Source organism: Pseudorca crassidens, chromosome 18 (assembly GCF_039906515.1).
Source record: "Pseudorca crassidens isolate mPseCra1 chromosome 18, mPseCra1.hap1, whole genome shotgun sequence".
Classification (NCBI taxonomy): domain Eukaryota; kingdom Metazoa; phylum Chordata; class Mammalia; order Artiodactyla; family Delphinidae; genus Pseudorca; species Pseudorca crassidens.
In genome coordinates this window covers 10,446,340-10,460,566 of record NC_090313.1, presented here as the reverse complement: position 1 = coordinate 10,460,566, position 14,227 = coordinate 10,446,340, and the positions used below count along the sequence as shown (strand labels likewise).

Genomic DNA, 14,227 nt, shown 5'->3' with positions numbered 1-14,227 from the left:
CTGAGATCACAAAGGAAGTTATTAGTAATTACTCTGCAGCAACAGGGATACACCAGGATTGTCCTGGGTGCCTGTGACGTGTGGTCCCCTACCTCTGGGTCTTAAAGCTGATGGTCCAGTCATTACAAATATTCACCCAGACTCGTGGTTGAATCCTCTCTCCACGTAGTAAACTTTTATGAACTTAATATTTACATTTCCTTACCTTAAAGCTTTTCTAATTATCTCAGTCTTGGGGATGAGATGTCATTATTTGATACTAAGCTATGAATAAATTTCTCTCCTTTCTCAGGAATGATAATCAGGTGTCAGGTAAATCTTCACCTTTTCTATTTCACCTACCAGCTCCTTTTTACACGTCCCTCTTTTAGCTTCAGGGAGATTTCTGCCAGCACGTTTGGCATTTTGCAACACCTGTTTCTGCCACAGGCCACTGCCCTCCTCAGCTCTCTTTAGGATATGAACTGCCTTGCTTAGTCAAATCCCATTACTTCTTCCATAATTGCCTTAGGTCACAATTCATTACCAGAGAAGAAGCTAAAGCTTTACTAGTAATGCTACAGAGGACACAGCTGAGATGCCCTTCTATCTGCTTTATAAGAAATCAGCTCCATTCAAAAGCAAAATTCCATGTATTGAATTCCTTCCTTATTTATCCTGTTTGCTTCACAGATTAAACATAATCAGTTCTGGAGGTCAGCCGCGAAACCTAGGACATACAGGTTTCTGAACAGGCGCATCTCTGCCTGAAAGCTCTCCCGTTATTAGGCTACAGTGCATGCAAATTAAGCAGAGGTTGGAACAATTGTTAAAGGATGATGATGAAGAGAAATGAGGTCATGACAGCAACTGGCAACACTTATCTCTGGAAACACAACCATCATACCAAAGCTTAATATCTGACTCAGAGATGTTTATGAGAAATTCCTAGTTAAGAAGCAACAAAAGGAAAGAAAAGAGTTGGGAAATTCTTTTAAATGGGGATTTTTATATGTTTCATTCTGACTTTGGACACTGTTTGAGTCTCTAAAAAGAAAGCAAATTAATGTCTGGGCTGGAACTAACGGTAAAACTGTATTGACGGTTTTTCTGCTAATGAGCGAGACTTTAAAACTCAGTTAACACTGAACTGAAAATATAAAAGAAAAATGGTGGAAATGATTGGTCCTTGAAATAAGTCATCAAACTTATGAAAATTGTTTTTATCAGTAACACTGCTCATAAAACCATGTGGCCAGTTATGTATTTTCTTCTCAAATAGTAAATTAAGAGTCACATAAAGAGAAGGCAAAATCCATGTGTGTGTACATAGCCATTGGGCAGATTTTACAAATATAAGAAAGAGAAAACGCAGACGTCTCCCTATAACTGCTATGTCTCTAGTAACTGAAAAGTCTGCCAACACGTATGAAATTCTTCCCAGTGCACTCCTTTTTTTTAGGATAACGTAATGAGCTGGAGCTAATAGAATATGAGAGGTCTTTTAACATTTTTTTCAGACACTCATTTTTGAGAACAGAGTACAGCACGGAGCTGGCTAAGAGGACTTACTGAATGATTCAAAGGCCATGAGTTCAGATGACTCTCATACCTGTCTGCCCTATTTGTATTATATTTTCTGTGTCAAAGTTAAGTTTGCAGCATGATGCCTGATCTCCTAGCTGGGTTAACAAGTTTGAGAATTCTTGCCTTTCAACTTGGTTTTTAATAAAATGGGAACTCTAAACCAGCCTCTTAAACTCACTGCGGTTAGAACACAGCTGCTTCCTTACCCAGAAGCTTTCTCTTTTCGTCACTTCTACGTCTATTGTCTCTGCCCACACGATATTTTTCCACCCTCATATTCATTCATGGAACAATCTAGACATATTCTACAGCCCACATACATTTAAAAAAAAAAAAACTACCTACAGGTTTCCTTCCACGCATTTCTTCCCTCACCCACACAAGTCAACTCCCTTACTCACCACTTCCTTCAACTTTCCTATCCTGTGTTTGTACTAATTCACTGCTATCCTCTGCTTTTAAAGTTGCTTTTCTATTTTTTAACAATTTCTCCTTTGTCACTTTTAGCAACTTGCTTTTCTTCCTCTGTTCTTTTTTTATTTCCTCTTCTTTATCAATTTGTCATAAAGTTGTCATTATCTGTCTAAATATAACACATTATTAACCATGCCGTCAATAAATAGTTACTAAGTACTTACTCTGTGCTAGGATACTAGGTACTGACCACAGGGAAATGAATCTTATCGACCCTTTCCCAAATGTATCCTTAAGGACCTCACAGTGTAATGAGGAAAATAGGGAAAAAAATAGCTGTGAGTGCCAGAGTGCTAATTCTAGCAAGATGGACTACATTAAATTTAGCTCCTTCCACTACAAACAGCTAGATCTGTTGGATAAACACTAACATTTAAAAATGCATATCTGGGCTTAGAAGAAAGAAAAATACATTCCAAAATGGCAACATATAAGAGGAAACTAAAAACTAGAGGAAGGGAAATACATGAGTTGACTAAATGGTGGTCTCAATGGGGACTAAGTACCCAGTAGCCATGAGCTTGGGTTTCAATGCCTACAAGAAGCAGAAGACAGGGTCCTAAGCCCATGTGAGTCTGGGAGCAGGAAATGGGACTCCCAGGCATACAGACATATTATAATTTAAACGAGCTCCAGAGCGTGATATTGGCGAAGGGATCGTCAAATAGGTCAATCAGGCACAATAGAGATTATAGTTACAGACCCAAATATAGACAGGGAATTAGTAAATGAGAAACGTAGCGTTAAATTCTGTGAGTAATGACACACAATAAATAGTGCGGGGAAAACTGCCTTACCATATGATGAAAATCAGTTGTAGTAAGGTATACGTGACATACAATATATTGCACATATTAAAAAGAACAGCTTGATAAATTCTGACATAGGCACAGAACCACACTCAAGAAAATGAACATACTGACTAATCCCAAAGGTTTCCTAGTGCCCCTTGGTCATCTCTTTCTCCTACCCTAACCCTTATTCCCAGGCAATCAATGATTTCCTTTATATCATCATAGACAAGCTTGCATTTTCTAGAATTTTATATACATAGAACCACAGAATATGTACTCTTTTTCATCTAGCTTCATTTACTCAATGTAATTATCTTGAGACTCAAGATGTTATGTATATCAATATCTCATACTTCTTTTATTGCTAAATAGTAGTCATTACATGGATATACCACAATTTGTTAATCCATTTACCTGTTGATGGAAATTTGGGGTGTTACCAAAGTGGGCTATTACAAATAAAGCCTTTGTATGTATAAGCATACATAAGTCTATGTATAAGTCTTTGTATGGACATAAGTTTTCATTTCTCTTGGTTAAGCCCCAGGAATAAATGAATGGGATATATGGGAGATGTCTGTTTAATTTTTAAGAAACTGCCCGACTGTTTTTCAAAGCAGTTATACCATTTTCCATTCCCATCTTATTTAAATAAGATATGAAAATATCCTGACAGTATTATGTTCCCACGCTGAGGAAACTTTCTAAATGTACACTTTGAATTCGCTGAATCTACTTTCCCACAGGGTTACATTTTTCAGTCTGGCTTGTCTTGAGTATTTGTCTTAAACATTTGCACAAAACAATTTTGAAGCAGAGAATACAGAACATAGAGGGCACATAAATACTTTTTTAAAAATTGAGACAGAGGTTTTTCTCATGAGAACTGCAGAAAAGTCCTTATGAATCACCTAGATAAAAGTGGGAAGCAGCAGCACAGCACAGGGAGATCAACTCGGTGCTTTGTGATGACCTAGAGGGGTGGGATAGGGAGGGCGGGAGGGAGGCTCAAGAGGGAGGGGATACGGGGACACGTGTGTGCATATGGCTGATTCACTCTGGTGTACAACAGAAACTAACACAGTATTGTGAAGCAATTATACTCCAATAAAGATCTATTTTTTGAAAAATGCAGTTAGTAGATAAACTTACCCTGGTTTTGTGTCATTTACTACACAGTGATAGGTAAATGTCCCAAACATCTGAACTCCTAAAATTCCATAAAGAAGTAGAAAGAAAAGGAGGAAAATGGAAACACTCCATATTTGTTCTCCTGATCGCCTAGGGGGAAAAAATAGGTAAAGTAGGTAAAACTTACCCCCCAAAATCATAAACCTATCCCCTTAACTTACGTAAAAGCAGTGCTTACTTCAAAATATTTGTAATTCTGGTCCTTGGTAGTTCAAATCGGAAATAAATCCGGAATGCCCGGATCATAATTAGTGGCCGTGGGATCCGTAACATGCCCCAAGGGGACATCTGATCAACTATATCAGCGATTTCAAATACCTGCAAATTCAGAGGTGAACAAACAATTCAGACTTTCGCTTAGCAATGCTTGTAGTCAGGACTATACAGACAGCATCAGAGGTTCATCCTGTGCCCTGCATTATCTTCCACCGAAATCAACTTTCTTTGGAGTACATTTTGAAGCTATAGCGTTCTTAAGAGAAACAAATACATAAACTAATGAAAGTGTCGTTAATCTTGTTCATTTCCTATATAATCCATCAAGGCACAGTTTTTATTACAAAGTGCCAACGCAGAATACAGAATAAGCATGCTAAGCCTTCCTCACTAATAATGGTCTTTGGTGGAACTTTTTGAGTATCTAGAACACAAAGTAATGGCGAAAGGGTTAAAAATACTATGAAAAAGATGAAAAAGAATTCCATTTACCAGCAGAGGCAAGATGATAATTAGGAAATGTTTGTCAATCATACAATAGTTATTAAATGGAAAAGAACACATTTAATATGCAGGATGAAATATATATATACTCTTTAATATATCTATTTAGATTTTCAATGTAAAATCATGCCCATTTTGGAAAATACCCCCTTGTAATTTAAAAGTGTTTAATTACCTGTAACACCAATGAAACCCAAAGGCAAAAGACCATAAATCCATCAAAAACACACCAGCGATCTTTCACATAGGAACTATCCCCCTAAAAATAAATTTCACATGGCGTTATCAGACAAAATGAATAATTTCAAAAAACATCTGTGGAGGGAATAATCAAGTGTTAATTCAGTATAAGCTATGTACAATTTTTGTATCATAATTGAGCAGACCTTCCAAAAGAACACTTTTAGCATTTTAAGTGGTATTATATATGAGGAAAATAATTTATAAAACACAAGTAACTGCAGAACTTTGCATGTAAAATTTTAAATTCATGCAAAGGTAAAACATCACTGTTTTTTCTCTTAGCCACACAGAGTCCACCACATAAGGAACCAGAGGCCATCCTACTTAATAGGCTGCTTAGGTCCTAAAACCACCTCTTCCTATAAGAACCAAGGTTAGTCCTTCACTGGCCATTGAGCACACAGTGGTCAGTGAAGGACTTTAAATCTCTGGGAACAACCATCATTAGTGGAAAATTAGCCAGGAATTCATGTTGAACTGAATTAGAAGTGAAGATGAAGAAACTTGCCTTCATTTTCAAAATAAACATATATCGACTTAACTTTAATTGGGATTTTAAATGTAAAAGAAAGATAAGGAAGACATACTACTTTCATTTTTTACTTGTGAGTCTACTCTGACATTAGAATGCATTATTTTATAAAATGTTTTTAAATGTTAACTTTTAAAAATGTAAATATACAGTATATGATGTTGATAAGTGTTACACAGAAAAATTAAAGTATATATTTTCAAATTGACTTTTAGTAAACAAATGTGTTCTTTACTTGTTGTTGAGCAAAAAGTGAGAGAAAAATATTACTTGATCTTTATTTGAAGAACTAGGCATAATTGTGATTGCTTAAAAAATGTAAAAAATTCCAAAAATGAAAACTGAAATTTTATGGGGCTCAGCAGAGAACTATTTTAAAATAGTAACAATTAAAAGTAAATATTAGGCAAGAAAGAGAATAATTACAGATCACTGGGTACACAGGCACCCAAATAGAATGAGCTTATACAATATTTTTTCCCGAACACTATTACTATTTTATTCCTATTTTGCATTAAAAAATGTTGCATGTAGTATTACTACATTTAACCTCTATTGTTGCTCATAATTTGCTTTAGTAACAAATTATGCTCAATTAGATACAGGGTAAGAGCTTCTCATTATATTGAGGTTTATTTAAAATATAAAAAGTGAGGATAAATAGTGGTATTTCCCTGGGAGGGGAACAGAATGGCGAGAACCAAGGGCGGAAGAAAGACATAATTTTCACAGAATATCCATACATGTGTCTTTTGACTAATGGTCATGTGTTATATTTTTTTTAATAGATTTTCAATATTAAATTTTTTTTAAGTTGAAAATTTTAGCTTTAACAAAAATCACTTTGTCAGTTGGCGCAAATAAAGTCAAATTTGAAAAACTTGGGCCTCACAAATTCACAACCTAAAGTTATCAGTAACAGAGTTGGCTGAATTTTTGTTTTTTATTTACTACATAAGTTTGTCTGCTAAAGAAATTGATGTTGCAAAGCTGCCCTGAAGTATAATTTGAACTACATAAAAGGATTATTTTAAATCATTTAGGGTCCCAAATAAAACAAAAGCATAAAAACACATTCGAATTTCAGATGACCTCATATTATGAAAACTGGCTTAGCAAAAACTACTACTGTATAACGTAGAAAACTATTTCTGAATTACGAAGTCATTTGAGTTGCATTATCTGGAATGTTTTCTGATTTAGACGTTCCAGAAATTCACAGTGGCATCTGGCTGTCCCCAGTAAGAACCACCACATACTAGATGGCACATAATGGTCAACTAAAACTGGCTTCTTTTTACTTGTCTGGTATAATACGTGAAATAATCCGCTGAGCAGAAGTTTTATACATTATGTTTTGGTTCCTGTTTCCAGGGGTCGTCCATTATTTATAAAAACCTTTAACAAGCTGTGTTATAGTGACCTGGGATACAAAGGCCAATAACACCCAGATTTTTCCCATCTTTTCTTTTAACCTTTTGCCCTTTAGCATCCATTGTTCTTCATGCTGTTCCGTCTTCCTGAAAAATTCCCCACGGTCTGTGCCAACTTTTCCCTCCATACTTTGGTCTGACCACAGCCTACTCTGATCAGCACTTTTGCTCACACATCATGCTACCACCAGCAACTCAGCTCATGTAAATAAATAAGGTTCATACTGTGTAACCTACAGAAGAGTCCTTTGTAATCCCCATCCAGTCGTTTAATGAGTTTATATTTTAGTCCCTGCAGTTTGGGCTTCCTACTTAAATCTTCTCTAAACATATTCTCTGGTGTTGCATTTAAGAAAAGGTCTATTCCCCACTGTAAATGTTTGAGTTTGTTCTGAAGATTAGTAGCATCTTGAAACTTACTAGACTACTTCGGATGGCACTCCCACCACCTAGCACCATGTACGACATACAGCAGATATTAAATGATTGATGAGATAAGCACAGGAACCATGTCTTAGAGCCTCTGTAGATTACAATGCAGGCAGTAAGAAGTCAATGCATATGCTTCATGAATGCATCCATGCATCTATCCATTCACTGAAGCTACTAAAATTGTTCCTTTAAAGAAATGATTCTTTGCAGCAAAAAGAGAAAGATGGAGTACCTTTCAATGCACTACCTTAGAGTTAAGACTCTTTTCCTTCATAATCATGAAAGATCACAGTTGAAATGATGAGATAACGTTTGGATATTTCTTGGATTAGTGTAGTTTGAATCAGCAAAGACCATGTGCCATGCAAATAGGAACCAGGTCAGGGTTTATATAATTTTTGCATTTTAATGAAATTGTAGATACGATTGAATTGTAAATATGAATTGAAATTGATATCATATCAATCATTATTGATAATCACCAAGGCTCCATAAGTGTAAAATACCTTTTAATAAACAGAATAGGGACTTTGAAACCTGGCACTTTGAAATATAATTGAAGCCAAGTGGGACTCTGCCCTGTCCCCCACCTCTTGTTTGTAGAAAAGCTCTAGCCTCCTAGGCCTTCCCAGAGTTCCAAAGAGCAAGTTTAACCACAGAAGTGAGAAAATACAGAAACAAAGGAAAACAAGGCAAAATAATAGTTTAGCCATAAAACAAAGTCAAAGACTTTTAATTCCTCTTCAAGGCCTATAGATACTATTCTGAGCCCATATCCTTGAGGTACTAAAGGATACTAAAACCTCCATCAGGTGGAAGAAGTCAACTGCATGCTGACCACCAGCACCTAGATCCCAGACTGGTTGGAACCAGAAGGCAGTCACCTCACCACCAGCTCCATGAGCTGATCATGCACTACTTGACCCTCACCCTCACCTTGCCTTTAAAACTCCTTCCCTGAAAGCCTTCAGGGAAGTTGGGTCCTTGAGCATTAGCCACCCACTCCCCTTGCTTGGTCTTGCAATAAACACTGCACTTTCCTTCAGCACAACACAGTGTCAGTAGATTGGCTTTACTGCGGGAGGGTGAGCGGACCCAAGTTTGGTTCGGTAACATAATCTCATATTGCATTTTGTGTCTGACGTATTCATCAAGTTGCCTCTTTTTCAATTTGTATTTTCAAAGACTCTTCACCATAACTGGTTAAATGGTGCTATGATTCAATTTGTCAGTACGTCCAGATCCCTTTAAAATCCTACTGTATTAATGTTCAAGTTACAATATTTGTAAATAATAAATTGTCCCTTTCCCCTGCTTCCAAAATGTGTAACCAGAACCTAACACACACGAAGGCCCAGTGGTATCTGAGAAGTTTTAATGCCTCCAATATGAAAGAAAGGTTTTAACTTGTTTGTTGCATCAACAAGAAAGGGAGAGCAGAGAGTATTTGAGTTATGGGTGGAAATCAGCAGGCTGGTGTCTGAGGAGATGAGTTATTCAAGAGCTGTCCGTCAATTTTTATAAAGATAAACACTTGGAGGCTGCCAATCAATTATACAGTATAAGAGAGGAACTTAAATTGCCATGCAAGGACTTCACAAGCAGAGAAACCAAACACATTTACCTGAAGACAGTTATAGGGATATAGGTTGGAGTTACAAAACAATATGCATGGGTGTAGTTTCATAAGCACATGATTTATTGTTCTGAGTTCCCAGGGCCCATCTGTCACTGCGTCTTAGCATTATTTTTTATTACTTCAACAGTGCTCAGAGGATGCATGCTACTTTTAGCCAGGTCTATTGCCAGACGAAAAATAGACAACTGAGAATTGTCTGAAGAATTCAGTCTGCACTACATGGAACGCTTTGCAGCAACACAAACATGTATCACCCAAATGCTTTATTTTTGCCTGTAGGGATTTGGTGAGCTAGAATGCTTCTTGGAACAAGAGTTAGTGGGGGAGGCAATTAGAAACAAATTATTGGGCAGTAGGAATTAATTGGCAGATGTAGTCAAGTTTGGGGGATGTTATAAAAGATGTGAAATCCTTTAAACACATAAATTCCTCTAATGAAAATTTTGAAGGACATTTTCTGCCGGAAGGACTTTGTGCTCCAATTTCCCTCTCCTGTCGTGCGTGGGGCGTGTGACCTCCACAGTGAGCTTCTCAAATACAAATCAGAGGGTGTCACTCTCAGATTCGTATGCCCCACGCATCTTAACTGACCACAGAAGGAAGCCTGAGCTCCTCGCAGGGCTGCAAGGCCCTCCACGGTGCAGCAGGGCTGCCTTCACAGGGTCCCTTCCAGCTGCTCCCTGAGCATCCCATCTGCTACTTCTGACTACGCAGAGTGCCCCAAGGCTCCAGGGTGTTCCAAGCCTGTGTGTCTCAAAGCGTTGCTTTTCTCTCTCTGTGAAACCCTTGACTTCCCTCTGCAAATACCCCCACCATAGACTACACCTCCTCACTTCAAGACATCACTTCACATTGCTCTTCACTGACATCTTCAAGCAGATTTTTTTCACTATTTTTTGTGCCCCCTTCCCCTGTACCTGTTTCAGACCATTATTACAGCACTTTCACAAAATACTGAAGGTCTATCTCTCACTATCTGAATTCTCACTACACAAATCTTTGCTATTTACATTTGCTAAAATACTTGCTCCCAAATCACTATGTAACTAGAAGAACCACTATAGCGAATCTGTACAGGTGCCAGTGGAAACATTGAAGTTGTCCGTGAATCCTGCAAGGAGGTAAGATGTGCATGCATGCAGCTCTGCTGTTCTTGGGGGGTAAATCTTGTGCTGGCAATGTTTATCTAAATACTTAACAATTGATAAGCGTTAAGTGTATCACTACCTCCTCTTCCCTCTCTTCCCATTAGCCTTTCCAGGGACGTGGACTTGAGTCTACCAACCCAAATAAAGTATATGTGTGCATCGTGTTCTATTTTAAGCATCAGGTTACACTTTTCTTAGTAAGTTTTCACATTGTTTGGCAAAGAGTTGTACAGATATTTTAGCTGGAAATCAGTGCATAATAAACATACACTGTTAGTAAATTAAACAAATTAAATAGTGAATAATTTCATAAGAAAATTTACTTCATCAAACAGACCCCCAACAGACCAAGCAAGTCTAAACAGACCAATTTCCCTAGGAGAAACAGAAAGAAGAGGGAGTCCTACCAAAAAGGCACTAGAATCAGATGGTTTCACAGGGGATTTCGAACAAACTTTCCAAGTTAAAATAATTTCAAGATTACTCAGATTATTTTAGAGCATATAAGTGCACACACACACACACACACAGAGAAAATCTAACATCAAAACCTGACAAAGATTAGACAAAATTTACACAAGGAAAATAATAACAAATATAATGAAATAACCGATTAAAACAGAACAAAACTGTGTCATGACCCAGCTGAGTTTTTTCTGGGAATGTAAGGATAGTTCAATTATTAGGAAATCCACACTATTACAAGAGCTAAGGAGAAAAATCATCATTCAACAAAATTTAAAAGCTATTCAAGATGCAACTCTTGAAAGTTGGAATTAATGTTTATTCCCTTAACTTGATAAAATATGCATACTTAAAACGCAAATCCTTCAGATTACTTAATTAGGAAACATTAGAGGTGTTCTAAATAAAGCCGGGAGCTAAGCAGAGATGCGCACTGTCTCTAAAACTATTTAAAATTTTGTAGGTATTATTAGCTGGCCCAATTAAATTAGTGGCAGCAATTAGAGGCATAAGAACTGGAAAGAAAAAGGCAAACCTGTCTTTATTTGTATACGATATGATGATATGGAAATAACAAAAGAATGAATGGAAAAACTACTATAAACAATACACAAATTTAGTAAATTTAGTAAAGTGGCAGGATATAATATTAACAAACAGAAATCAACAGCCTTCATTTAGAAGAACAACAGTAAGTAAGAATACATTATAAAAGACAAGACCCCACACCAAGAGCAAAAAAATATATATATATCAGAGCATAAATATAGCAAAAAACGTGCAAAATCTACATGAGGAAAACTATAAAACAGTCCTTTAAGGTGCGGGAGCAGACTTGATAGAATGGAAAGATTGCCCATGATCTGGGACAGGAAGAAGTGTGTGTGGTACCAATAACCACAGGCAGAGCCAAAGACAATGACAAATGGGGAAAAATAACTGCAATTTACATCATAAAGGGCTAATATTCCTAACACACAAAAAGTGCCCAAAATTTGAGTGAAAAATAATGACAACTTGAAAAGGGCCTTTATATACATAGAATCAGGTTCAACCTCACTCGTCAAATGGAAATGCAAATTAAAACCACACTGAGTTACCATTTGCCACCCAACAGATTGGCAAATATCCAAAAGTTTGACAACCTGTTTTGTGGTGACCACGTGGTGAAAGAGACACCTGTGTACATCACTGGTCAACAGTCAAAAAGGTTCAGGGAATACGGGGTAAACAGAAACTATTAAATAGAGCCACCGGGAAGCAATTATCCAAACCTAGACTGTAGAACATTCTGCAAGACAAAAGACTCACTTTCCCAATGGATCAATGACATGGAAAATTTTTGTGCAGGGCATGTGGGGCTGAGACCTAAAGGATTTAAAGAGACTTAAATGAGATTTTAAAATATAACAAATACACTTTGTACAGCTTCTTTGAGTCCTGATTCAAAGAAGCTAACTGTAAAAGAAAATATTTTAGACACCTGGGGAATTATGAATACGGATGGGGTATTAGCCTACATTAAAGAATTATTGTTAATTGTGCTAGATGCAATATGTAAGAAAAAAGATTTTGTCAGTCAGCGATGCATAAGAAGTTGTTTCTGAAATAATCTGATTTCTCAGATTTGCTTTAAAATGAAATAGAACTGGGAAAATACTGATAACTGTTGATGCTGAGTTACAGGATTCATTACAACTATAATCTCTACTTTCCTGTAAATTTTTAAAGTTCCATAATAAAAAGTTTTTAAAAAGTTAAAAGTGAAAAAAGTAGTGCATTGACTGTGAACTCCCTTTTTAAAGATAGCACACAATGAATTATTGTAAAGAGAAGCAAAAAAATTGACCCAGTAACTATATCTTAGGCATCATCTTGTTAAAGTCTTGAAACGCTTATACAAAATAAGGCCCTTCTTCATCAAAATTACCGCACTTGAGATGCTGATACAGCCAGTAAAAGAAAAGGCTAGGGTTTGAGTCAAATCTGTCATTTGTCAGACCCTAACACCCAATCTGCTGTTTCATTATACCATTGTCTCTCTAAATAGTACAATTTGAAATACTTTAGAGACAGCATCATCTACATATTTTTAATGAAGGTTAAAATATAAATAAATAAAAACCCTCTGCGAAGGTTAGGGTTACAGAAGAAAGAGATATCCCGGGACAGAAATTTTCTTCCTTTTCTTTTTCTTTCTTTTCCTTTTTCTTTTATTTATTTATTTATTGTCTCCCAATGGTGCCAATTTCATGTTACACATTCCTTGTGTTACAGTCCTGGAATTCCTTTCCATTTCAAGTCCTTTCTTTTTCCCTCTTAATATGTTCAGAATGCCTCAGGTGAATGACATCCTGCTGATTACCATCGCACTGCAAATTTATCACATGACGTTTATTCTGCGTTCCATGAACCAACAGGTGCCTCCTTGGCCTAGGTGGCATGCTCACCCCATAGGTGGCATGAAAGACCCTCCTCCGGCCTTCACGAAGTCAGCAGTGGGGCCATCTAGCTCCTTCTCAGATATTCCAAGACTTTGTGCCTTACACAATTGACTTCACTTTTTAATTATTCTTAATGTATTATATTTTCACCAACATCTGGAGTTATACCCTTTTTAAAAAGACTTCAATATCGATAAAATAAAGAGACGTTTTGTTTGACCGAAATTAATGTGAAAGCATTAAACTGATTTAGATTCTCAATGCATTTTGGTTTTCAGCTTAAATAACACGGAAGCACTCACCTTGACAATCCCCCGGATGTGCATTTTTGCTATCATCTCTGCCGTGTAGAGAAACATCAACAGAGTGTCCAGGGTGAACGTCACGTACTGCAGAGGAGGGTAGTGTTCGAAGGTCATGGGCGTGTTCATGCAGACAGAAATGACGCTGATGATGGCACAGATGCGCAGCAGAGAATGAACCCACTGCAGAGATGGTCCGGAGTTACTATCTTGATGCCACGAAATATCCTAAACTTGTGTTATGAACCATGCTATTTGGAAAACGTAATAACGAGATGGAAATATTTCACCAGTAGGGAGAAAAGGAAGAAGGAAACTAACACGTTAAATACGTGTAACGTGCTAAATATTTTCACGTATTTTACATCGTTTAATTCTCAAAGCAGCCTAATTTTCACATGAAAACACTAAGACTCAGGAAGGTTAAGGGGCTTGTCTGTGGTCCTGCATTAATAAAAGCCAAAGCTTCGATGTTAACCAGGTCAGGCTACCCCAATGGCTCTGATACTTACCAGGGCATAAGGCCATAATATAGGGAGATTCTGATTCAATCAATATATGTATTGATAGAAAAGTGATATGCTATTACTTTCATAGTTTTTTTTTTTTTTTTTTTTTTTTTTTTGCGGTACGTGGGCCCCTCACTGTTGTGGCCTCTCCCGTTGTGGAGCACAGGCTCTGGATGCACAGGCTCAGCGGCCATGGCTCACGGGCCCAGCCGCTTCGCGGCATGTGGGATCCTCCCGGACCGGGGCACGAACCCGTGTCCCCTGCATCGGCAGGCGGACTCTCAACCACTGCGCCACCCGGGAAGCCCCTACTTTCATAGTTTTTTATGCACTAT

At 37.3% G+C, this 14,227-nt stretch overlaps 1 protein-coding gene across 6 annotated transcripts in view; it reads right to left on the bottom strand.

The window, feature by feature from the left end:
• The window catches only part of NALCN (sodium leak channel, non-selective), a 292,929-nt gene that overhangs the window by 262,529 nt on the left and 16,173 nt on the right, over nt 1-14,227 (bottom strand). For 4 of the 6 annotated variants that reach the window (XM_067713361.1, XM_067713362.1, XM_067713364.1 and 1 more), the window contains exons 3-6: nt 13,384-13,566; nt 4,921-5,004; nt 4,204-4,343; nt 3,987-4,115 (exon numbers count right to left, since the gene is read on the bottom strand). In XM_067713361.1, coding sequence (XP_067569462.1) covers nt 3,987-4,115; nt 4,204-4,343; nt 4,921-5,004; nt 13,384-13,566 — 536 coding nt within the window. Of the gene's footprint in view, nt 1-3,986; nt 4,116-4,203; nt 4,344-4,920; nt 5,005-13,383; nt 13,635-14,227 lie in introns of those variants that run through there. The other 2 variants (XM_067713363.1, XM_067713367.1) reach the window with 2 other exon arrangements.